The sequence below is a fragment of the Eubalaena glacialis genome, chromosome 1, assembly GCF_028564815.1.
Source record: "Eubalaena glacialis isolate mEubGla1 chromosome 1, mEubGla1.1.hap2.+ XY, whole genome shotgun sequence".
Taxonomy (NCBI): domain Eukaryota; kingdom Metazoa; phylum Chordata; class Mammalia; order Artiodactyla; family Balaenidae; genus Eubalaena; species Eubalaena glacialis.
The window spans coordinates 150,856,626-150,881,957 of NC_083716.1; the positions used below are offsets into that span (position 1 = coordinate 150,856,626).

General features: G+C 34.4%; 1 protein-coding gene across 1 annotated transcript in view; it reads right to left on the reverse strand.

Annotated features, from left to right (window-relative positions):
• Window positions 1–25,332, reverse strand: part of LRP1B (LDL receptor related protein 1B) — a gene marked incomplete at its 5' end in the record, with an annotated part of 1,521,642 nt that overhangs the window by 526,987 nt on the left and 969,323 nt on the right. The window contains 3 exons of the mRNA XM_061199746.1: window positions 16,316–16,447; window positions 17,485–17,610; window positions 21,824–21,964. Coding sequence (XP_061055729.1) covers window positions 16,316–16,447; window positions 17,485–17,610; window positions 21,824–21,964 — 399 coding nt within the window. The remainder of the gene's footprint in view (window positions 1–16,315; window positions 16,448–17,484; window positions 17,611–21,823; window positions 21,965–25,332) is intronic.

The window sequence follows — 25,332 nt, forward strand, 5'->3', positions numbered from 1 at the left end:
TTTACTTAAAAAAAATTTTTTTCCCCTGATAAATGTTTTCTTAATAATTTTTTCCTTATTTTCTATTTTTAAAAAATTAAAAAAAATTTTTTTAATAAGTTTTTTTATTTTTAAAAAATTTAAAAATTGTTTTTCTTAATAAATTTTTTCTTATTTTTAGTATAAAAAATTAATAAATCTATTTTTAAAAATTAAAAAAATTTTTTTTTCTTAATAAATTTATTCTTAATAATTTTTTTCTTATTTTTTTATTATAATTGCTTTATTTTATTTTCTTTTATCCTTTTTCTTTCTTTCTTTCCATTTTTTCTCCCTTTTATTCTGAGCCATGTGGATGAAAGGCTCTTGGTGCTCCAGCCAGGCATCAGGGCTGTGCCTCTGAGGTGGGAGAGCCAACTTCAGGACACTGGTCCACAAGAGACCTCCCAGCTCCACGTAATACCAAACGGCGAAAATCTCTCAGAGATCTCCATCTCACCATCAAGACCCAGCTTCACTCAACGACCAGCAAGCTACAGTGCTGGACACCCTATGCCAAACAACTAGCAAGACAGGAACACAGCCCCATCCATTAACAGAGAGGCTGCCTAAAATCATAATAAGGCCACAGACACCCCAAAACACACCACCAGACGTGGACGAGCCCACCAGAAAGACAACATCCAGCCTCATCCACCAGAACACAGGCACTAGTTCCCTCCACCAGGAAACCTACACAACCCACTGAACCAACCTTAGCCACTGGGGACAGATACCAAAAACAACGGGAACCACGAACCTGCAGCCTGTGAAAAGGAGACCCCAAACACAGTAAGATAAGCAAAATGAGAAGACAGAAAAACACACAGCAGATGAAGGAGCAGGGTCAAAACACACCAGAGCTAACAAATGAAGAGGAAATAGGTAGTCTACCTGAAAAAGAATTCAGAATAATGATAGTAAGGATGATCCAAAATCTTGGAAATAGAATAGACAAAATGCAAGAAACATTTAACAAGGACGTAGAAGAACTAAAGAGGAACCAAGCAACAATGAAAAGCACAATAAATGAAATTAAAAATACTCTAGATGGGATCAATAGCAGAATAACTGAGGCAGAAGAACGGATAAGTGACCTGGAAGATAAAATGGTGGAAATAACTACTGCAGAGCAGAATAAAGAAAAAAGAATGAAAAGAACTGAGGACAGTCTCAGAGACCTCTGGGACAACATTAAACGCACCAACATTCAAATTATAGGGGTCCCAGAAGAAGAAGAGAAAAAGACAGGGACTGAGAAAATATTTGAAGAGATTATAGTTGAAAACTTCCCTAATATGGGAAAGGAAATAGTTAATCAAGTCCTGGAAGCACAGAGAGTCCCATACAGGATAAATCCAAGGAGAAACACGCCAAGACACATATTAATCAAACTCTCAAAAATTAAATATAAAGAAAACATATTAAAAGCAGCAAGGGAAAAACAACAAATAACACACAACGGAATCCCCATCAGGTTAACAGCTGATCTTTCAGCAGAAACTCTGCAAGCCAGAAGGGAGTGGCAGGATATACTTAAAGTGATGAAGGAGAAAAACCTACAACCAAGATTAATCTACCCAGCAAGGATCTCATTCAGATTTGATGGAGAAATTAAAACCTTTACAGACAAGCAAAAGCTGAGAGAGTTCAGCACCACCAAACCAGCTTTACAACAAATGCTAAAGGAACTTCTCTAGGCAAGAAACACAAGAGAAGGAAAACACCTACAATAACAAACCCAAAACATTTAAGAAAATGGGAATAGGAACATACATATCGATAATTACCTTAAATGTAAATGGATTAAATGCTCCCACCAAAAGACACAGACTGGCTGAATGGATACAAAAACAAGACCCATATATATGCTGTCTACAAGAGACCCACTTCAGACCTAGAGACACATACAGACTGAAAGTGAGGGGATGGAAAAAGATATTCCATACAAATGGAAATCAAAAGAAAGCTGGAGTAGCAATTCTCATATCAGACAAAATAGACTTTAAAATAAAGACTATTACAAGAGACAAAGAAGGACACTATATAATGATCAAGGGATCGATCCAAGAGGAAGGTATAACAATTGTAAATATTTATGCACCCAACATAGGAGCACCTCAATACATAAGGCAAATACTAACAGCCACAAAAGGGGAAATCGACAGTAACACAATCATAGTAGGGGACTTTAACACCCCACTTTCACCAATGGACAGATCATCCAAAATGAAAATAAATAAGGAAACACAAGCTTTAAATGATACATTAAACAAGATGGACTTTATTGATATTTATAGGACATTCCACCCAAAAACAACAGAATACACATTTTTCTCAAGTGCTCATGGAACATTCTCCAGGATAGATCATATCTTGGGTCACAAATCAAGCCTTGGTAAATTTAAGAAAATTGAAATCATATCAAGTATCTTTTCCGACCATAACGCTATGAGACTAGATATCAATTACAGGAAAAGATCTGTAAAAAATACAAACACATGGAGGCTACACAATACACTACTTAATAACGAAGTGATCACTGAAGAAATCAAAGGGGAAATCAAAAAATACCTAGAAACAAATGACAATGGAGACACGACGATCCAAAACCTATGGGATGCAGCAAAAGCAGTTCTAAGAGGGAAGTTTATAGCAATACAAGCCTACATCAAGAAACAGGAAACATCTCGAATAAACAACCTAACCTTGCACCTAAAGCAATTAGAGAAAGAAGAACAAAAAAACCCCAAAGCTAGCAGAAGGAAAGAAATCATAAAGATCAGATCAGAAATAAATGAAAAAGAAATGAAGGAAACAATAGCAAAAATCAATGAAACTAAAAGCTGGTTCTTTGAGAAGATAAACAAAATTGATAAACCATTAGCCAGACTCATCAAGAGAAAAAGGGAGAAGACTCAAATCAATAGAATTAGAAATGAAAAAGGAGAAGTAACCACTGACACTGCAGAAATACAAACGATCATGAGAGATTACTACAAGCAACTCTATGCCAATAAAATGGACAACCTGGAAGAAATGGACAGATTCTTAGAAATGCACAACCTGCCAAGACTGAACCAGGAAGAAATAGAAAATATGAACAGACCAATCACAAGCACTGAAATTGAAACTGTGATTAAAAATCTTCCAACACACAAAAGCCCAGGACCAGATGGCTTCACAGGCGAATTCTATCAAACATTTAGAGAAGAGCTAACACCTATCCTTCTCAAACTCTTCCAAAATATTGCAGAGGGAGGAACACTCCCCAACTCATTCTATGAGGCCACCATCACCCTGATACCAAAACCAGACAAAGATGTCACAAAGAAAGAAAACTACAGGCCAATATCACTGATGAACATAGATGCAAAAATCCTCAACAAAATACTAGCAAACAGAATCCAACAGCACATTAAAAGGATTATACACCATGATCAAGTGGGGTTTATTCCAGGAATGCAAGGATTCTTCAATATACGCAAATCAATCAACGTGATACATTATATTAACAAATTGAAGGAGAAAAACCATATGATCATCTCAATAGATGCAGAGAAAGCTTTCGACAAAATTCAACACCCATTTATGATAAAAGTCCTGCAGAAAGTAGGCATAGAGGGAACTTTCCTCAACATAATAAAGGCCGTATATGACAAACCCACAGCCAACATTGTCCTCAATGGTGAAAAACTGAAACCATTTCCACTAAGATCAGGAACAAGACAAGGTTGCCCACTCTCACCACTATTATTCAACATAGTTTTGGAAGTGTTAGCCACAGCAATCAGAGCAGAAAAAGAAATAAAAGGAATCCAAATCGGAAAAGAAGAAGTAAAGCTGTCACTGTTTGCAGATGACATGATACTATACATAGAGAATCCAAAAGATGCTACCAGAAAACTACTAGAGCTAATCAATGAATTTGGTAAAGTAGCAGGATACAAAATTAATGCAAAGAAATCTCTTGCATTCCTGTATACTAATGATGAAAAATCTGAAAGTGAAATTAAGAAAACACTCCCGTTTACCATTGCAACAAAAAGAATAAAATACCTAGGAATAAACCTACCTAAGGAGACAAAAGACCTGTATGCAGAAAATTATAGGACACTGATGAAAGAAATTAAAGATGATACAAATAGATGGAGAGATATACCATGTTCTTGGATTGGAAGAATCAACATTGTGAAAATGACTCTGCTACCCAAAGCAATCTACAGATTCAATGCAATCCCTATCAAACTACCACTGGCATTTTTCACAGAACTAGAACAAAAAATTTCACAATTTGTATGGAAACACAAAAGACCCCGAATAGCCAAAGCAATCTTGAGAACGAAAAATGGAGCCAGAAGAATCAGGCTCCCTGACTTCAGACTATATTACAAAGCTACAGTAATCAAGACAGTTTGGTACTGGCACAAAAACAGAAATATAGATCAATGGAACAGGATAGAAAGCCCAGAGATAAACCCACGCACATATGGTCACCTTATCTTTGATAAAGGAGGCAAGCATATACAGTGGAGAAAAGACAGCCTCTTCAATAAGTGGTGCTGGGAAAATTGGACAGGTACATGTAAAAGTATGAAATTAGAACACTCCCTGACACCATACACAAAAATAAACTCAAAATGGATTAAAGACCTAAGTGTAAGGCCAGACACTATCAAACTCTTAGAGGAAAACATAGGCAGAACACTCTAAGACATAAATCACAGCAAGATCCTTTTTGACCCAGGTCCTAGAGAAATGGAAATAAAAACACAAATAAACAAATGGGACCTAATGAAACTTAAAAGCTTTTGCACAGCAAAGGAAACCATAAACAAGACCAAAAGACAACCCTCAGAATGGGAGAAAATATTTGCAAATGAAGCAACTGACAAAGGATTAATCTCCAAGATTTACAAACAGCTCATGCAGCTCAATAACAAAAAAACGAACAACCCAATCCAAAAATGGGCAGAAGACCTAAATAGACATTTCTCCAAAGATATACAGATTGCCAACAGACACATGAAAGAATGCTCAACATCATTAATCATTAGAGAAATGCAAATCAAAACTACAATGAGGTATCATCTCACACCGGTCAGAATGGCCATCATCAAAAAATCTAGAAACAATAAATGCTGGAGAGGGTGTGGAGAAAAGGGAACACTCTTGCACTGTTGGTGGGAATGTAAATTGATACAGCCACTATGGAGAACAGTATGGAGGTTCCTTAAAAAACTAAAAATAGAACTACCATACGACCCAGCAATCCCACTACTGGGCATATACCCTGAGAAAACCATAATTCAGAAAGAGTCATGTACCAAAATATTCATTGCAGCTCTGTTTACAATAGCCAGGACATGGAAGCAACCTAGGTGTCCATCATCGGATGAATGGATAAAGAAGATGTGGCACATATATACAATGGAATATTACTCAGCCATAAAAAGAAATGAAATGGAGGTATTTGTAATGAGGTGGATGGAGTTAGAGTCTGTCATACAGAGTGAAGTAAGTCAGAAAGAGAAAAAGAAATACAGTATGCTAACACATATATATGGAATCTAAGGAAAAAAAAAATTTAAAAAAAAGGTCATGAAGAACCTAGTGGCAAGATGGGAATAAAGACACAGACCTACTAGAGAATGGACTTGAGGATATGGGGAGGGGGAGGGGTGAGATGTGACAGGGTGAGAGAGTGTCATGGACATATATACACTACCAAATGTGAAATAGATAGCTAGTGGGAAGCAGCCGCATAGCACAGGGAGATCAGCTGGGTGCTTTGTGACCACCTAGAGGGGTGGGATAGGGAGGGTAGGAGGGAGGGAGATGCAAGAGGGATGAGATATGGGAACATATGTATATGTATAACTGATTCACTTTGTTATAAAGCAGAAGCTAACACACCATTGTAAAGCAATTATACTTCAATAAAGATGTTTAAAAAAAAAAAAAGATTAGGACAAAATTTTATCAATAGCAAGATTATTTGTATTTTAAAAACACAGCATGAATATTAATATTCCAAAATGTTAATAATTGCTGTTGGTGTAGTAATAGTACTGGTAATTTTTACTTCAACTTTGTTTCATGTTTCCTAATTTTCCAAATTTCCCATTATGTACAGTTCTAAGAAAGAATTTTTAATCAATAAAAAGTTATTTATTTAAAAATTGAGATCTGCCATCAATAAATGATTGCTGAACTAATGACTATTACTCCACAAGCTTATTTTAATAATGTTTAATGATGATTGAGCTGACAGATGTCTACTTTTTTATTTAATCATCATTATTTTGAGTTAATAGGGTTTCACATGAACATTGCAAATAGTATACAAATATACTCATTGTAATCCTTTATTGTATCTATAAATTCAAATCTGAGCCAAGCTCAAAAATATCACTTGCTTTATCACTAAAATAGTATTAATGGAAAACATTAAATGGAAACAACCATAATGCTATCATCACATTTTAAGTAAGGGTATTAATAAGAGTCACCAATAAATCTTAGCTCTTTTCCCTTCTAACCAGAATAATGTCTCATAAGTAACAAAATAAAAATTTTGAATCCTCTTATCCAGGATTTAGAAAATCGCTTTTTATATATAGTTAGAACTTTGAATTACTGTGGAATCATCAATTATTTTTAGTATCTTAATATTTAATTTGTAAGGAAAGCAGCAACATAAATAGAATCTGTCCTGTGAACATTTGTTTTTCCCCTGAAGAAAAGGATAGATTCACAATAGTCTACTTTCTGTACTCAAACTATGCAAACCTAATTCTGATTCTGTTCATATGGGTTTTAATGACTGTTGACTAAGAAAATAGATGGTTTCATAAAATAGCCTACAGGTTGTTACTGTTGAAGCTGTTAATAGTGGGAGTTGAATAGTCAAAAAGCTGGAAGAGACCCAGAGAAATCATGATTCAGAAGAGGTGGTTTGTCTGTTTTAACTCTTTAAAATACTCCAGAGCCAGAGATTTATAACCAGTAAGTAATCTATTCTAGTATTTAATATATTGACAATCAAGTTCCATTTCTGGTTCCATCTGAGTTTTTTTCTACTTAATTTACATCTAACTCCTCTCCTTCCGTCTTCAGTAAAATTAAATAATAAATAAATAAAACAAATAAAATTCTAGACTAATGAAATCAGGATTTTTTTTTTTCCCAACGTAGTCCTAAATGAACACACTGACAGAATGCTTTACCCATAGCAAACAAAGGGAGATAATGTGCTATCCTTGGAAGATTTGCATAGTTGCTCTGTGCACCATGGTGAGCTTAAAGAACTGTCAACTGTTGCCAAGTATTTTGGAGCTCCCTTCCTGGACACAAAACTCTAGACAGGAACACTGGATGCAACAGAACTCATTCTAAGCATAGTTAACATCAGTCAACACACAGCCTGCATTGGTGCCAAGAAGAAAGTAAGTGCGCTCATAATTCTGTTCGTGTGACCTCTATATCCCCCAGGCAATCCTAGACAGCTTTAAGCAATTTTTTGGAAGAGGTTTTCTTATAAAGCTTTGGTGCCAGACAGCTGTCAGTAGAAGATTTAGTGTGAATTAATATTACATGAAGACTTCTCCAGACACTGGTCAAAAACTGTAAAGGTCGATTTGAGAGAGTTGCTGGCTTTTGTTGGAGAATTTTTCTGGAATCCTGGTCAAAAGCAAATTTGGCAAGTTCATGATATTAAAAGCCAGGTACTAATGAATGAGATGACCAGGATAACAAATAGTACCCTAATGAAAAAGACATTGGGTCTGCTACTTTCAAGGATAGTGTCACTAAACTAGAGATGCATTTCAAAATCATTGAAAATACATGTTAGATTTTTCTACCTTGGCACTATTAGCATTTGGGACTGAATAATTCTTTGTTGTGGTAATCTGTCTTGTGCATTGTTTAGCAGCATCCCTGGCCTTACCCAGTAGACGCCAGTAGCACCCTTTCAGTCATGACAATGAAAAATGTTTCCAGATATTGCCAGATGTAATCTGGGGCACATAACCATCCCCAGTTGAGAACCACTGCCATAGAACTACTAAGTTAGATACTTAGTACTAGGACCACCAACTATCCCCTGTCCCCAGCCTGACTTTCTGAACCCCACGCACTGAATGGTCCAATATCTCTGAGCCTTTGCCTTATATAACACATTTGTTGTTGTTGTTGAATACTCATTCATTCTTGGATACTTCTGGACTCTTTCCTCACTTTCATCTTACCCTAGCATGGTAGTGTAAAGAAAACTAGGGTTTGGGAAATATGTATGTGTGTGTATACATATATACACATATATATATATATATACACATATATACACACACACACATACACACACACATATAAATGTGTGTGTATATGTATATATGTATGTATAAGTTCAAACCCCAGCTTTGTCCCACTCCATCTGTAAAGCATTTGACAGTTTGTTTAGGCTTTATTTTTTTTCTCTACCTGGAGCACTTCTCCAGGTATCCAAGGCTTACTATTAATTAGAGTTAAAAACGGATTCAAGACCATGATCCTGGTTCTTTACATTAATTCATCCTCACTTGGTTTAAACCAGAATACAGAAGCTGTCCATATAGGAGCATCATTAATAATTCAAACTGACAATCAAAATTCACCTCTTAGACACCACTGTATAGGGATAATATCAATAAAAATCTATAATATTGTGATAAGCAGCCTCTAATGTGGCCACCAATGTTCCGCACCAGCTGGTATTCATTCCCTCCTCTAATCCTGTCCTTTGAGTGTGGGCTAGACCTACTAACTAGCTTCTAATAAACAGAATATACTAAAACGATGAGATATCACTTCTAAGACTGGGTTATAAAAGGTCTGGCTTCCAGTTCCTGTGTGCCCTTTCTCACTCTTTTTTCATTAGCTCTAAGGGAAGCTTGCAGTCATGTTTTGAAATGCCCTGTGGAGAGGACCTCATGACAAGAAACTAAAATAAATAGTCAGTAAGGAGCTGTGACTCTCAGTCAAACACACACAAGAAAATAATTCCTGCCATCAGCCACATGGATAATTTGGAAGCAGATCCTCCCTAGTTGAGCCTTATGATGAGACCACATATCTGGCCAATACCTTGAAGGCAGCCTCATGAGAGACCTAAGGGAACTCATAGATGCTATAAGATAATATTCATTGCTTTAAGTGGCTAAGTTTTGGTAATTTGTTATACAGCGATAGTTAAATAATATAAACATAGTGAGATAAATGATTTTCTCTTTCTTCTCATTCTCCTCTTGACGATGATGATTATCATCATCATTACTCTCTCTCAGATGAGGCTGTACCATTAATCTTCTGCCCCTAAGTTTAGCAGGGGCAATTCTACAATTGTTGACCATATTATCATCATTCCCCCAAACGCTGGGCACTGATATTGCCATCAATTATCTTTCCCAATCATAAGTACAATAGAATTAAAATTCTCACTATGAAATTATCAAGGATCTGATGTTGATTACTCCACTATTGGTTATTCAATTCATGGCTTTTGTAAATTGCAAGGGCAAAAATCCAAATGCAAATCTTTAATGCAGAATTTGAGCATCCCAAAGTAACCAACTGTCCTCTGCATGCATATCTCATCCCAAAATCCAGTTTCTTCATTGTTAAAAATACTATCTTCTTCAACAGATTATTCTGATGATTTAAATTGCATAAATATATAAAATTTTCCAAATATTATTCCTGTAATATAGTAAGTGCTTAATAAATATTAAGGGTTTTTGTGATGCTATTTTAATTTCTTCCTCTTCCAAACCTCCTCTTCCTAACCCACTCGTGGGTGATCAGTTCCATTTCTAGGCTTTCTACTTTAGCCAAGTCCCTGTTCTAAAAGTAATAAGAAATTTATAGAAATAATTAGTTCTTTTTTCCTTTCAAATCCCCCAAAGGATTCACTTACTACTTATGGCCTCTGGCTAAGAATGAAACCAAACGATAAAAAGAAAGATCGATCCATTCCTTATGACCAGTCCAAAAATCAATTAGATGACTTTTCTTTTCCTCTTTTAACTAGAAAATTGTCTATTTGATAAAAAAACTAATGGCCAACAATCTCAGAAGCTGAATCATAGCTTTCTATTTTTTTCCCAAAAGAAAGGGTATCAGAAAGAAAAATAAATTAGTATGCCCTTGGTTTTCTTAAAATAGGGGAAATACACTTTTTCAAGGTTAAAGTTACACTTTACAATATTAATGGTATCAATGTACCTAAGCTAAAGGAGACCTCTACATTATCATTTGCATATCCAATTTCCACAAATAAATAGATACCAATCTACTGTCTAATAGAGTATGAAATAATTTGAAAAACATCCAAAAGATTGACCTATCCATAAAAATAATTTCTTCACATGTCTTTAATGGTGCTTTAGTTGGATTTACAGTGTTGGGTTAAGATACTGTGCTTCATTCAAACATACTAGTAAGATAACTTGTCAATCTCTTAGCAGCTCTTAATAATTTACTATGAATAAATGTAACCAGGCCTTTTGAGAATAGGGTTCTGGGTAACTCAATTTTGATAAGCAGAAGAGTAGAGAAAGACATCAGAGTATCACATATAAATGTATAAGAGATTCCTGAGCTGAAAATCCTGAGCAGCTAGAAAGAAATATAGCAGAATAGTGTGACTCAGGAGAGGGAAAAAGAAAGGTGCCCAAACAGACTGGATGTACTTCATGTGAATAAGTACAAAGCTGGTGTTGGGACCTTTCATTTTCATGAGGAGTGCTAACTGCCTGAGAAAGAAGTTTCAAGAGACTTCATGATTCTTTCAGTAACAGAGAGAATAATATATCCCAAAAAAGTTGACCAAAGTTTTCATGATAGTAGGTCATCACTGTGCATCTTCTGGAGCTTTTGGTTTCAGGTAACCTATTGAGGAATCCAGATGCCTAACAGAAGCTTGCTTTGTTTTGCTTTGTATTTTATGTTTTGAGTTCAGACATTATCCAAAAAGGATATGTGAAGTATTTCCAATAATTTGTTTGACCTATAATGACTTATTCTATGCGTGATTATATTCGTTTCCTCATGATGTTGGAAAGTTTTTGTTTTCTTGTAGTAGTTAATACTTTACATCCTGAAAGATTTACTGGGCTTGACCATCTACAAATACATACAAACTGTTCTCATGAGTTGAAAATATAGTCTTGAAACAAATTTGAAATGACAACACAAAGTAGTATCCGTTCACTGTCACAAGAACAGAAAGAAATTGAACCAGCCCTAAAAATTCACTTTTTAGCCAAGGAAATGGTTTCCATAAAATTGAAAAAATGTCTCAAAGCAACAGTATTGTACTTCTTAAGCTATTGCTGTTACTGACTTAAAAAGAATTCTTTAAATAATTCTTCGTCGGCCTTGGTTGGTGACAGAGTGGTTATTAGAAAAAAACTGTAAACAACTCTTTTCTATGCCTCCAGGCATAATAAAAAAGGGACTCTCACTTGAGTGTCACCTGCTACAATTATTAGATGGGTTTAAAGTAATATGATTCAGTACATAAATCAAAATAAAGCATGATCTTTTACCAGTACAAATTTGCAGAAGTGCAATGTAGTTTCATCAAGTAATGCCAACAATGGTCTAAATAAAATTATGTTTAAGTGGTTACAAAGGCAAGATGGCATAGTGTAAAGAATTAAAAGTAGGACACTCCATTACCATACAGCCCTTGATCTCTCTGGGTTCCAGTTTCCTTATCTGTAACATGAGGAAATGCCACTAGATTGTGCCAAATGTTCCTTCTAATTCTAACAATTCAAAGATATATGCAAATGTTGTGGAACTATTGAGGAGAAAATCTTTCATGTAAATAGGTGATATTCAACCGTGTAAATGTGGCAACAGTATTTTGTCACATATTCTCCTTCAGGGTTGTTGCAGTTTTTTTTCAATAGACTATTTTATACAGCAGTTTTAGATTCACAGCAAATTTGAGCAGGGGTCCCCATATACCCTTTCCTTTCCTACACTGACAGCCTCCTCCACTATCAACATCTCATACCAGAGTGGTACATTTGTTACAAGTAATGAACCTACACTGACATGTCCATAGTTTATATTAGGATCTATAGTTTACATTAGGGTTGAGTCTTAGTGTTTTACATTTTATGGATTTTAACAGATGTGTAATGTTAAATGTTCCTTCAGTTTTTGTATTGTCTTAATAGCCAGATCACTGTGTGATGCTGTAAAAAGGCATTAGAATATTCCCCATAGTGAGTGTAAAGCAATGACATCCAAATAATGGTACTTTGATGCTCTCTTTAAAAAAGAAAAAAAGATTCCCATAGATTATCCATTCATGCATTACCTCAGAAACTATTCCTAGTTTATCTTTGTCCCCCATAGCAACTTAGCTGTGATGTACTACTCCTAGCAGATAGTAATCAACATCTGTTAACATTGAGTTGGATAACTCCAATTTGAACAAAAGAGATAAAAGATGAAAAAAGAATATAAGCTGGAAAAGTTCAGTCAATCACCATTCTCTGAGTAGAATTTCCTCTAGTTAAGTAATATCCTATTATGTGATTATTGTGAAAAAGTCATAAATACCCCCAAGGTGTGGGTGGGGGAACTGAATAGAGCATTACTCACTGGAGATCACATTACTAACTGGAGCAGTGAGCTTTATTTTGAAGGCTTTTCCCCTAACTAAAATATATCTTTTAAAACATCAAATACAGTATTCATTCATCAGGAGGAATATCACCCAGCAGGCCAGGATTTTCAGAGCTTAATATTTTTTTTTCCAGTGGAATGGGACTTTTCCAGTGAAGTGATAAGAATACTTTGAACATTTAAAAAGAGCCACAGGGTCTTCTTTCTTCTGTGGATAGTACCCAGAATTGCTTCATCTGGTGAAAGAAATCCTTTCACTGCAGAAAACTTTAATTCATTACAACCAAAACCCAGCAAGATTCAGATCTGTTAATCCTTGTGAAATGTACAGGTTTGAGCATATATTTATCCCTGAGAATTGTGGTAGTGAATTGGTATTACATAAATTACGATAGTTATACTTAACAAGTGATCCTTCTTCACACCATTTCCTTATTATGTTTAGAATAAGGGGCAACTGTGCTCTTTCATTTTGTCATCCTTACCTTTGATTGATCCTAAAAGTAGAGATTATGTCCTGAAGTGAATGCAGTTAATGAAAGAAGAGGAAATAGAATGTCTGCAAAGGGAACTAGTAGAGGAAGAACCTATAATCAGGTTATAAAGGTCTTGATTAAAAAAAATAGGGGGTGATATATCAAAAATTTTCTCTATCTCTCTGGAGCAATTCAGTTATTTTCCTTTCTTCCTCCCTAAAGCAGCTTCATTCAACCAAGTCACAGAGCTTGTATGTTGTCTACAATGCTATTATGAATCAAGTTGCTGACATTCTTATGCTCATATATTTTCATAAAATGCAATTATTAAAAGATCAGACTGTATAGTAGATGGAAGCACAAATGTACATGGAGACATGGTTGAAAACTCTTGATACTACTGCCAGCACCACCATCATCATTAGTGTTTCAGTTGGTTTACTGTCTGCCAGCCTCCTAGGTTTACATTTAATGACTTCAAATAGCTGGTGATGTTATTTAATCTTTAAATATCTGCTCTACAGACTATTCATTATCATCATTAGTAGTAAGTTCATTTTCACTAGAGGCGTTTACTAATGTACTCTTTCTGTCCTCAAGAAGTTAAGAAACAACTATACTCTATGCAGATAACTGAATAGAAAAAATACTGTCAGTCAAAGAACAGAAAACAAAATCTTTGCTAACTGGGAGCTTAAACATAGCTTGCAGAATATGTTTGTAAATATATATCACATATGCTAATTTCTACAATTTATTACTTTCCATTATTATGTATTGTTACTATTTTCTGAGCACTCATGTATATCAAGCACTGTGCTAAACATTTACAGACATCGATCTAAATATCCCCAAAAGTGAGGAAACTGAGCCTCAGAAAAATTAAGTAATTTATCCAAGGTCATAGAACTAGTAAGTGGTTAAACTGGTTTTAGAATCCAAGTTGTCTGTTGCAAAAGTCTGGTCTCTTCCCACCGTATGTTTTACTGGCCCCTAGGTCTCTGGCCCTCTTAGATTTCAAAGCAAGTTTTATCTTGCTATTTTCTGATTAACAGTAGAAATTTTAATAGACTCAAACATTCTAATTTCACATGACTATTCCATATGCCTATATCCTTTTGCATTTAGAAGAAATTGATTTTCCAAAAATAATTCCTTTCTAGGAATGTAATTTTAAAATATGGCAGGTATAATATGAAGAATACAAAGTTTTAACTAATAAGTAGTAATTGCTCTATGGAAAAACTATTTTGATACAAAATATGTTTGTTATAAAATATTAGTAATTACTAAGGATTTAGAAACAGGGAGAGTACTATTCTTTGCAAATATAATTATCTGCTCTCATGGCACATTATATGAAACTTAACCATTTCAGGGCCAACATACAAACCTTGGAGAGTGAATTCAACTCATACAAATAATCAGTTTGCCCTTAAGGAACAAGAGATTTACAAATGATCTAATCAGGACATTTGACCAAATGGCTTATTTGATATTTGTATTTGGAAATTTATCAAATACTTTCAAAAATCATTATGGAACCTTTAAAAGAATCAACTATGTGATACCGGCTAAAACAAGGGACTGTGTGTACTTAGTAAAAATATATACACATATATAAATACACCCTTTTCAAGAAGTTCAAGTTTTTCTTAGTTTTGCACCTATTAAATCCTATATAATAAAATTCTACAGAATAACATGTACGTGAATAAGAGGCAGGGTGGATTACGCATGGTAGGGTAGTGAGCCTTCCACAAAAAATGAGGTTGGATCAAAGAGCCTTGTTTGATCAAAAATCACACTGATTTTGGCAAAATTTACATAATGCTCAATAAAATATGCTATATTTGTTCTATATTTCCTTTCAGAAAAAGCCATTTTAAAAAACATAGGAAATTTGCCTCTTTGTGATTCCAAATATTCGGTGCAAATAATTTTCTTAAGAAAAGTCATCTTTGAACCATTTGTAAAAATCCCCAGTAATTCACTAATTTGTAGCCAAAAATTCATTAACACGTGATTGAACAAAATTTGTTAGCGCCGAGGGAAATAATAGGCTTACTACCAGAAGCCCATGTGCTGCTGCTTAAAGATTTTTTTAAAGATTATAGATCAAAGAACTATTTTTTTAACATTTGATAAAATTGTCTTTACATATATAAAAAATATACTGGCAACATGCAGTACATCTTCAACACCAAAACATTAACTCAGGAAGCATATGATTTAGTTGGATGAGAGATGGAGAAATTTGTTTTTATAAATTGAATCCTTCAAGTGTAGAATAATAAATATGAATATTAATGAAAGAAGTATACCCAATGCTTATGCTATATCTGAATTTAGCAATTAGAACAAAAATTTATTTCCTTCAATAAATTTAACAGTTTCTACCATCAATTCCCAATCACACAAATTCTTTTTTTTTTAGCCTTGCTGTGCAGTTTGTGGAATCTCAGTTCTCCAACCAAGGACTGAACCTGGGCCATGGCAGTGAAAGCGCTGAATCCTAACCACTAGACCACCAGGGAACTCCCCACCAATCACACATTTGTGTTAGCCACAAAAAAAGATAGTGTCCAATCTGCTTTCTTTCACTGTTTGCTAAAACAAGAAGATAAGGTAAAATCTGACTCTGAAATAATAGCTACTGTATTCAAAAGTAATATAGAATGGTTTAGCATTTATAATTGTTTCCATTATTTGGATTTCATTTGCTATTACCTGTATTAGAATAGATAACCACATCCTGGAAAATATTCTAAATAAGATTATGTTTAAGTAAATAATAAATCAAAATGCTTTATTTTTAATATTTATAGTTGGATTAACGTAAAAGTGTCATTTGAAAGATAAAAAAAGATAGAAATAAAAATGAAGCAACCAAATGCCAATCATGGCATTTTAATGTACTTGCAATTCAAATGTTATATGTTAGAAAAATTCTGCTTCATTTTTTTCAGACAAAACATATCTACAACAATTTGTGTTAGGCTTAAAACTTCACTTCTGATTTGCTTTCTTATTCCTTATCTTGACTATCAGAGTACAGATGGAAAGGTTATATTTCCATCATGTTTAATAAATCAAGTGAAAGCATTATACATAAATTATGAATAAAAGCTATTTACCTGCATGGAAATCTATTCCCACAGCAAATGAAGTTCCTGATATAGGCATCAAGGCATCCATTTTGTCACTTGGTTCCAGAGGTATTCCCCTGATTCCTTCATGAACAGAGTACATAAGAAATGACTCTATACCTAAATTTAAAAGGAAACAAAAACAAAAGGAATATATAACATTAAAATCATTCCATTAGCAGGAGGTGGGTATCAAGATGGCAGAGTAGAAAGACCCCAAACTCACCTCCTCCCATGGGCATGCCAAAATTACAACTACTTACAGAGCAACTATCTATGAGAACAATCTGAAGATTAGCAGAAAAGGTTTTCCACACCTACAGATATTAAGAAGGGTAGGAGGGGCAAAGACATGGTCTAGTCAGGACACAAACACACCCCCAGGTCAGTGACCCACAGGAGAGAAGTCACAACCACAGAGGTCCTCTCTGAGGAGTGAGGGGTCTGAGCCCCATACAGGGCTCCCCAGCCCGAGGATCCTGCACTGGAAAGACAAGCCCCCAGAAAGTTGGGCTTAGAAAATCAGCTGGACTTGTTTCGGAGAGACATATTGGAAACAGAGGCTTCTCTCTTAAAGAGTGCACACAAAATCTCACATATTCCAAGTCCCAGCCCAGAGACAATAGTTGGAAAGGTGCCCGGGTCAGATCCACTTGCTATCTTGGAGAGCCTTCTGGAGAGGCAAGAAGCAATTGGGAAGCCCCCTGGGGACTGACAGGCTGGCAGCAGCCACTTTTGGGATCTTGGGATCCTTTTCAAACTAGTCCAAAAAAATTCAAGAGGAAGAATTCCAAATTCATTCTATGGGGACAGCATCACCCTAATTCCAAAACCAGACAAAGATGCCACAAGAAAATAAAACAACAGGCCAATATCACTGATGAACATAGAGGTGAAAATCCTCAACAAATATTAGCAAACTGACTTAACAATACATTAAAAGGATCATACATCATGATCAAATGTTATTTCTGCCACAGATGCAAGGATGGTTCAATATCCATAAACCAATCAATCTGTTACACCACACTAACAAAATAAAGGATAAAAAATTATATGATAATCTCAATAGACACAGATAGAGCTGACTTTGGTTGCCTAAAATCTGTATGGATGAAGTAAATGCATCAGAACTAAGATTTTTCAAAACCTCATACCTCGACATGACATGCGGTTCTTTTGGAGATAATATCCCACTGTACACATGCAAGTCCTTGTAGTTTCAGATGTTGGTAAACAAAGCTGAGAACATCCACCATTATTTAGTTGGCAGGAATTGCTGCCTGCAAAGTAGGAAAACAAACAAACAAAAGAAACATAAAAATCAAAAAAACTAAAGAAAGTATAATTCAATATCAGTAATTTGAAGAAATATTTATGCTATTATTGATTTATAAATGCAGCTGTTTCATATTGGTTAGTATCATATTTTATTCCCTCAAATAATTTGAAGTAGCAGATTATGGTTGAAGTTTCTCCTTCCAAAAAAGCACTGCATAGTGATTACAGACAACAGTACTATACTCAATTTATAGAATCAATTTAACTTTGAATACAATTTGAATACAATTCAAAGTTGCTAAGAGATTAGATCTTAATTGTTCCCACCACAAAAAAGAAATTATAATTATGTGATGTAACAGCTAGCACTATGGTGGTAATCATATTGCCATATATAAAGTATCAAATCAACACATTATACATCTTAACCAACATTATCTGTCAATTGTATCTCAATAAAAATACATTTACAATAAATAAATAATTTTTTTGTAAAGTAAGATACATGAGAGGATTCATAGTTATAGAAGAGCAAAAGGAAATTGGTGTGCCATGAATATGGTCATAGATCTTTGTAATATTTTAAGATCACAGAAACAAGGAAATCTCTTTTCTGACTTCTAAATTTCACTTCAACTCTACAGTTACTTCCTTTTCAAGAATACTTTATCCAAATGTATCAAATAAATAGTTGTTAATTTATATTACTGACTCAACGATTATACCATTGAAAGTAAGGAGGTACATATATACATATATGTATAATTGATTTTTTAAAAGCAAGGAACTAAAATTTGCCATTCCAAGGAACATAATTCTTCCAAAATAGATTTAAAACACACCCATAAGAGTTATCTAATTAACTGGCATATTAATTTTCCTTATTCCTGTGAGGTAGCAATGACAAATATTAGGTAATCACAGGTCAGAATTCTATAAAGATGGTCCATTAAATTTACTAGGCCCAATGTGCTAATTAAAGCTGGTAACATAAAGTTAAGTAATTTACAATCTTATCCATCAAGTTCATTAAATATCCCAGTTTTACAACATTTTTATTATTCTAGGACATGCAATGCCATTTACTGGATGTTCAAACTCTGATATGAAGTACACTAAATCCACTGAGAATTACAAAGCATTATGAAAGCTATATATCAATAGTGCTCTATGGAAAATTCAAAATACCAATACAGCTCATTATTTCTAATCTCCTGAATTCAAGATAGTCTGATGGGATTTAATTGTTCAATCAAACCTGTCACAAGTTCTGTCATTTTTGAAGTGTGAAATAGTCTCAACTGGGGAGATTTCTCAACAGGAGGTCTACCACATTCTCTGCTCATTTCTTATACCTGGCAGTTGCTCTTATGTAGGTCCACATACTAGGATTTGAGTTGCCCTGAACTTCTGAAATGATTACCTTTATCTCATATATAAACTAATGGAGATTCATTGATTTATTCCCTTTTTTCCAAGCTGACTTATAATACTAAGATGAATTTTCAGCTCTATGATTATTTTAATAATGAGACAATTGTATTTATGGATCTACAGTAATTCCATTACTGACCATGTACATATTTCACTTTATAGAAAGCATGTGAATGTACATTAGTGCAATGCCAATCTATAGAGATACGCATTTGGATATAAATTTACTTCAACTACCACTGAAGACTGGAAAGCTGGGAAGAGATTGACAAGTGATACTTGTCTATAAAGTTTGAAAACACACCAAACAGAGAGTAGGGGAAACAAGTGAATTGAAGAAGTAAAGAAAAATGGATTAGAGTTGATTTATAAAAACAAGAGAAAATGAGGCATTATATAACCTTGATAATATCCAAAATATGTGAAAAAAGAAGAAAAAGGAGACCCTGGGACTGTGCATTTTTAAACACAATAGTAATAATTATTTTTTATAAATAATAAAATTAACTATGTTAATGTACAACAATAACACAATCCATGTATCATTTGTTTAGTCTCTAAGGGAAAATGATGGTGAAAGAGAAAAGGCAAAAAAAAACCCCACATCATTATTTTAATAAGTATCTTTGCCTATTAAATATAGATTTGAGGTAGGAAAAATATAGAGAGATTTTTAAAGTAATAATTTAGGTAGTGAATATCTAGCAGGTTAGAAATACTGGTTTGGCTTAATGTTTTGTAATGATATTGATGGTCAAACCTCATTCCTAAATTCTCTAGTGGAAATAGAAAGTCCACTTGACTAACGAGAAGTCTCAGCTCTCCAGTGATCTGTGTCAAAAATGATAAATGAAGCAGCTAATTGTACTTTGAAATCCAAAGTGGTAGTAATGTTAACACCTTAAATAGTCCTAAATTGCTCATATTTCATACTAATGAAGCTTTTAAGCTACCTGCTGTGATTCTGTTAATGGGACTGTCTTTAATACAGATGCTTTTATCAACATATTCTTCCAGTAAAAACAGTATTTTCACTGCATTTTAAGCTTAGTCATATTATACCATAAATTTCTAAGTGCTAGAGGGCCCTGTCAGTTTGGTAATACTTTCACAGTGCATAGAAGCTACAACTCTACCTATAGAATCAAATCCTTAAAAGATGAGGGGGATCTTGTTAAAATGAACAATGTGAGACAAGCACAATACAATGAATTTTTCTTCCAAGAAACTATTGGAACTGTACCTACAGAAATTCAATGTATTATATTAATTTACAATTTCAAAGTATGTGTTTGTTCACATTTTGAAGGAATAAATATAGATTTTTAAAAAATGTTTGGAAATATAATCTCTCTCTAATTTGTATTTTATAATGTGTGTTTTCAGATATAATCTCATTCAGTATAGACTATGAACTAAAGTTTATCATAGTACTGTAAGTTTTTATACTTAACAAACAGATTGTATTGAAATCCACAAAAATGCCATGATATTTTATTTATTGAGTGCCAGTATTTTATTCCCAGTTAAATAATCTATTTTCCATGACTTGAATGCCAGTAAAATTATTTATTTTGATACAGAAAATTTTCTGTTAAATAATTCCTAGTGAAAACACTCCTGTTCATTATTATAGACAATGACCAAAAAAATATATATCAGAGAATAAATACAGATTTTATGCCTAAGAATTTGGGTGTCAATGTCTTCTCAACCATGAACGGATCCCAGTAATCAGTTCAGATGGTTTTACAAAGCAATTCTTTTCTCTTAAAAATATTTTTTTTCCTGAAAAAGAAATATTTCCTGCTGCTCCTGGTAAGAAAGGATTCCAGACCAAAATTTGACCCATGCTTTTTTCAGAAAAGGTAACCATGAATCTGGTCTCCACTTTGTCTGCAGCTGTGCAGGAATGGCTCTCAATTGGTATCTCCAATAAATTCTGCCTGCTTGATTGCCGTCACCTGTCTTCAGAATTAGTGATCCCTTTGGTTCACTATTCTTATCTCTACTCTTATTTGCTTTGATCTACATGCCCAAATCCTTTAGATAAAAATCGTTTTAAGTTTTCTTGATATTTTTTTCCTAAGCAGAAAAATATATGAAGAAAAGGATTTCATGGCAGAGATTTAAGTAAGATAGTAGAATACAGAAGAATATTTTTTCTAGGAAGGGAGTTCTGCTAATGTCATGGATCATGAACCAAAAACTAAGAAAAGACTAGCAGGTGTAGGGCTGTACTGGCTGGCATCTCTAATCTAATTGCCATTTGGGCAATGTGACAAGTCCACCTATGTAAACCATCTATCTCTTAGTTCTCTCACTCCATTTCACTGCACACCATTTGGACAAGCAAAAACAAAAAAGCAAAATGCTTAGAGCCAAACAATGTAGTGCTTTTGGTTATGAACTTCTTGTATCAACATAGTCCATTTGAAGTCCCCTAGTTCATTCTGTTTCTGGGCATAATTATACATTGAATATATTTTACTGGGATTTTTTTCTTATTCTTATACTTTTAAATCAAGAACTGAATAAGACCTCTTTGAAGACCTGACAAATTAAGATTCCTTGGGCAGCTTTGCTAATGTTTTGAAAGCTCATTATATACCTTATGCTAAAGGCATTCCTTCTACAGTATTAAGCAGCATTTGCCACCCCCCTTTTTTTTTCACTAGAAGAAAAATAGGGAACTTCAATTTTTGATTTGAGAAAATAATATGAAAAAAGAGAACATTATATATTCAAAAGGCGGCACAAATGCATTACCGTGTGACTTACCTCGCTGTGCTTCTTTATCATACACTTTCATATGAACGACCCCAGAAGTCTTATTTCTTAGAACAGTGGGGTTTCTTCCATCTCTTTTGCTGCAGGTTCCCAGCTGAGCTAAGTTTTGGTCTGCCCACCACAGTTTCTTATCTATAAAAATGAAAAGATTTTTTTAATGAAAAACATAATCATCTTATTAAATAATAATAAAGAACTATTAAACTCTAGTGCTTTCTGATTTCTTTTGTTAAATTCCCAAACCCTGTTTCTATGGGAAACAGCAAAATCATTTTTACTTTTTTTTTTTTTTAATTTTTAAATTTAATTTTATTTATTTTTTTATACAGCAGGTCCTTATTAGTCATCAATTTTATACACATCAGTGTATAATGTCAATCCCAATCGCCCAATTCATCACACCACCATCCCCACCCCCCAGCGGCTTTCCCCCCTTGGTGTCCATAAGTTTGTTCTCTATATCTGTCTCAACTTCTGTCCTGCAAACCGGTTCATCTGTACCATTTTTCTAGGTTCCACATACATGCGTTAAAATACGATATTTGTTTACCTCTTTCTGACTTACTTCACTCTGTATGACAGTCTCTAGATCCATCAACGTCTCAACAAATGACCCAAATTTCGTTCCTTTTTATGGCTGAGTAATATTCCATTATATATGTGTACCACATCTTCTTCATCCATTCGTCTGTCGATGGGCATTTAGGTTGCTTCCATGACCTGGCTATTGTAAATAGTGCTGCAATGAACACTGGGGTGCCTGTGTCTTTTTGAATTATGGTTTTCTCTGGGTATATGCCCAGTAGTGGGCTTTCTGGATCATATGGTAATTCTATTTTTAGTTTTTTAAGGAACCTCCACACTGTTCTCCATAGTGGCTGTATCAATTTACATTCCCACCAACAGTGCAAGAGGGTTCCCTTTTCTCCACACCCTCTCCAGCATTTGTTGTTTGCAGATTTTCTGATGATGCCCATTCTAACTGGTGTGAGGTGATACCTCATTGTAGTTTTGATTTGCGTTTCTCTAATAATTAGTGATGTTGAGCAGCTTTTCATGTGTTTCTTGGCCATCTGTATGTCTTCTTTGGAGAAATGTCTATTTAGGTCTTCTGCCCATTTTTGGATTCAGTTGTTTGTTTTTTTAATATTGAGCTGCATGAGCTGTTTATATATTTTGGAGATTAATCCTTTGTCCGTTGATTCGTTTGCAAATATTTTCTCCCATTCTGAGGGTTGTCTTTTCGTTTTGTTTATGGTTTCCTTTGCTGTGCAAAAGCTCTGAAGTTTCATTAGGTCCCATTTGTTAATTTTTGTTTTTATTTCCATTACTCTAGGACGTGGATCAAAAAAGATCTTGCTGTGATTTATGTCAAAGAGTGTTCTGCCTATGTTTTCCTCTAAGAGTTTTATAGTGTCTGGTCTTATATTTAGGTCTCTAATCCATTTTGAGTTTATTTTTGTGTCTGGTGTTAGGGAGTGTTCTAATTTCATTCTTTTACATGTAGCTGTCCAGTTTTCCCAGCACCACTTGTTGAAGAGACTGTCTTTTCTCCATTTTATATCCTTGCCTCCTTTGTCGTAGATTAGTTGACCATAGGTGTGTGGGTTTATCTCTGGGCTTTCTATCTTGTTCCATTGATCTATGTTTCTGTTTTAGAGCCAGTACTATATTGTCTTGATTACTAGAGCTTTGTAGTATAGTCTGAAGTCAGGGAGTCTGATTCTTCCAGCTCCGTTTTTTTCCCTCAAGACTGCTTTGGCTATTCAGGGTCTTTCGTGTCTCCATACAAATTTTAAGATTTTTTGTTCTAGTTCTGTAAAAAATGCCACTGGTAATTTGATAGAGATTGCATTGAATCTGTAGATTGCTTTGGGTAGTATAGTCATTTTCACAATATTGATTCTTCCAATCCAAGAACATGGTATATCTCTCCATCTGTTGGTATCATCTTTAATTTCTTTCATCAGTGTCTTATAGTTTTCTGCATACAGGTTTTTTGTCTCCCTAGGTAGGTTTATTCCTAGGTATTTTATTCTTTTGGTTGCAATGGTAAATGGGAGTGTTTCCTTAATTTCTCTTTCAGATTTTTCATCATTACTGTATAAGAATGCAAGAGATTTCTGTGGATTAATTTTGTATCCTGCAACTTTACCAAATTCATTGATTAGCTCTAGTAGTTTTCTGGTAGCTTTTTTCGGATTCTCTATGTATAGTGTCATGTCATCTGCAAACAGTGACAGTTTTACTTCTTCTTTTCCAATTTGGATTCCTTTTATTTCTTTTTCTTCTCTGACTGCTGTGGCTAGGACTTCCAAAACTATGGTGAATAATAGTGGGAAGAGTGGACATCCTTGTCTTGTTCCTGATCTTAGAGGAAATGCTTTCAGTTTTTCACCATTGAGAATGATGTTTGCTGTGGGTTTGTCATATATGGTTTTATTATGTTGAGGTAGGTTCCCTCTATGCCCACTTTCTGGAGAGTTTTTATCATAAATGGGTGTTGAATTTTGTCAAAAGCTTTTTCTGCATCTATTGAGATGATCATATGGTTTTTATTCTTCAATTTGTTAATATGGTGTATCACATTGATTGATTTGCGTATATTGAAGAATCCTTGCATCCCTGTGATAAATCCCACTCGATCATGGTGTATGATCCTTTTAATGTGTTGTTGGATTCTGTTTGCTAGTATTTTGTGGAGGATTTTTGCATCTATATTCATCAGTGATATTGGTCTGTGATTTCCTTTTTTTGTAGTATCTTTGTCTGGTTTTGGTATCAGGGTGATGGTGGCCTCATAGAATGAGTTTGGGAGTGTTCCTTCCTCTGCAATTTTTTGGAAGAGTTTGAGAAGGATGGGTGTTAGCTCTTTTCTAAATGTTTGATAGAATTCACCTGTGAAGTCATCTGGTCCTGGACTTTTGTTTGTTGGAAGATTTTTAATCACAGTTTCAATTTCATTACTTGTTATTGGTCTGTTCATATTTTCTATTTCTTTCTGGTTCAGTCTTGGAAGGTTATACCTTTCTAAGAATTTGTCCATTTCTTCCAGGTTGTCCATTTTATTGGCATAGAGTTGATTGTAGTAGTCTCTTAGGATGCTTTGTATTTCTGCCGTGTCTGTTGTAACTTCTCCTTTTTCATTCCTAATTTAATTGATTTGAGTCCTCTCCCTCTTTTTCTTGATGAGTCTGGCTAATGGTTTATCAATTTTGTTTATCTTCTCAAAGAACCAGCTTTTAGTTTTATTGATCTTTGCTCTTGTTTTCTTTGTTTCTATTTCATTTACTTCTGCTCTGATCCCTATGATTTCTTTCCTTCTGCTAACCTTGGGTTTTGTTTGTTCTTCTTTCTCTAGTTCCTTTAGGTGTAAGGTTAGATTCTTTACTTGAGATTTTTCTTCTTTCTTGAGGTAGGCTTGTATAGCTATAAACTTCCCTCTTAGAACTGCTTTTGCTGCATCCCATAGGTTTTGGATTGTCATGTTTCCATTGTCA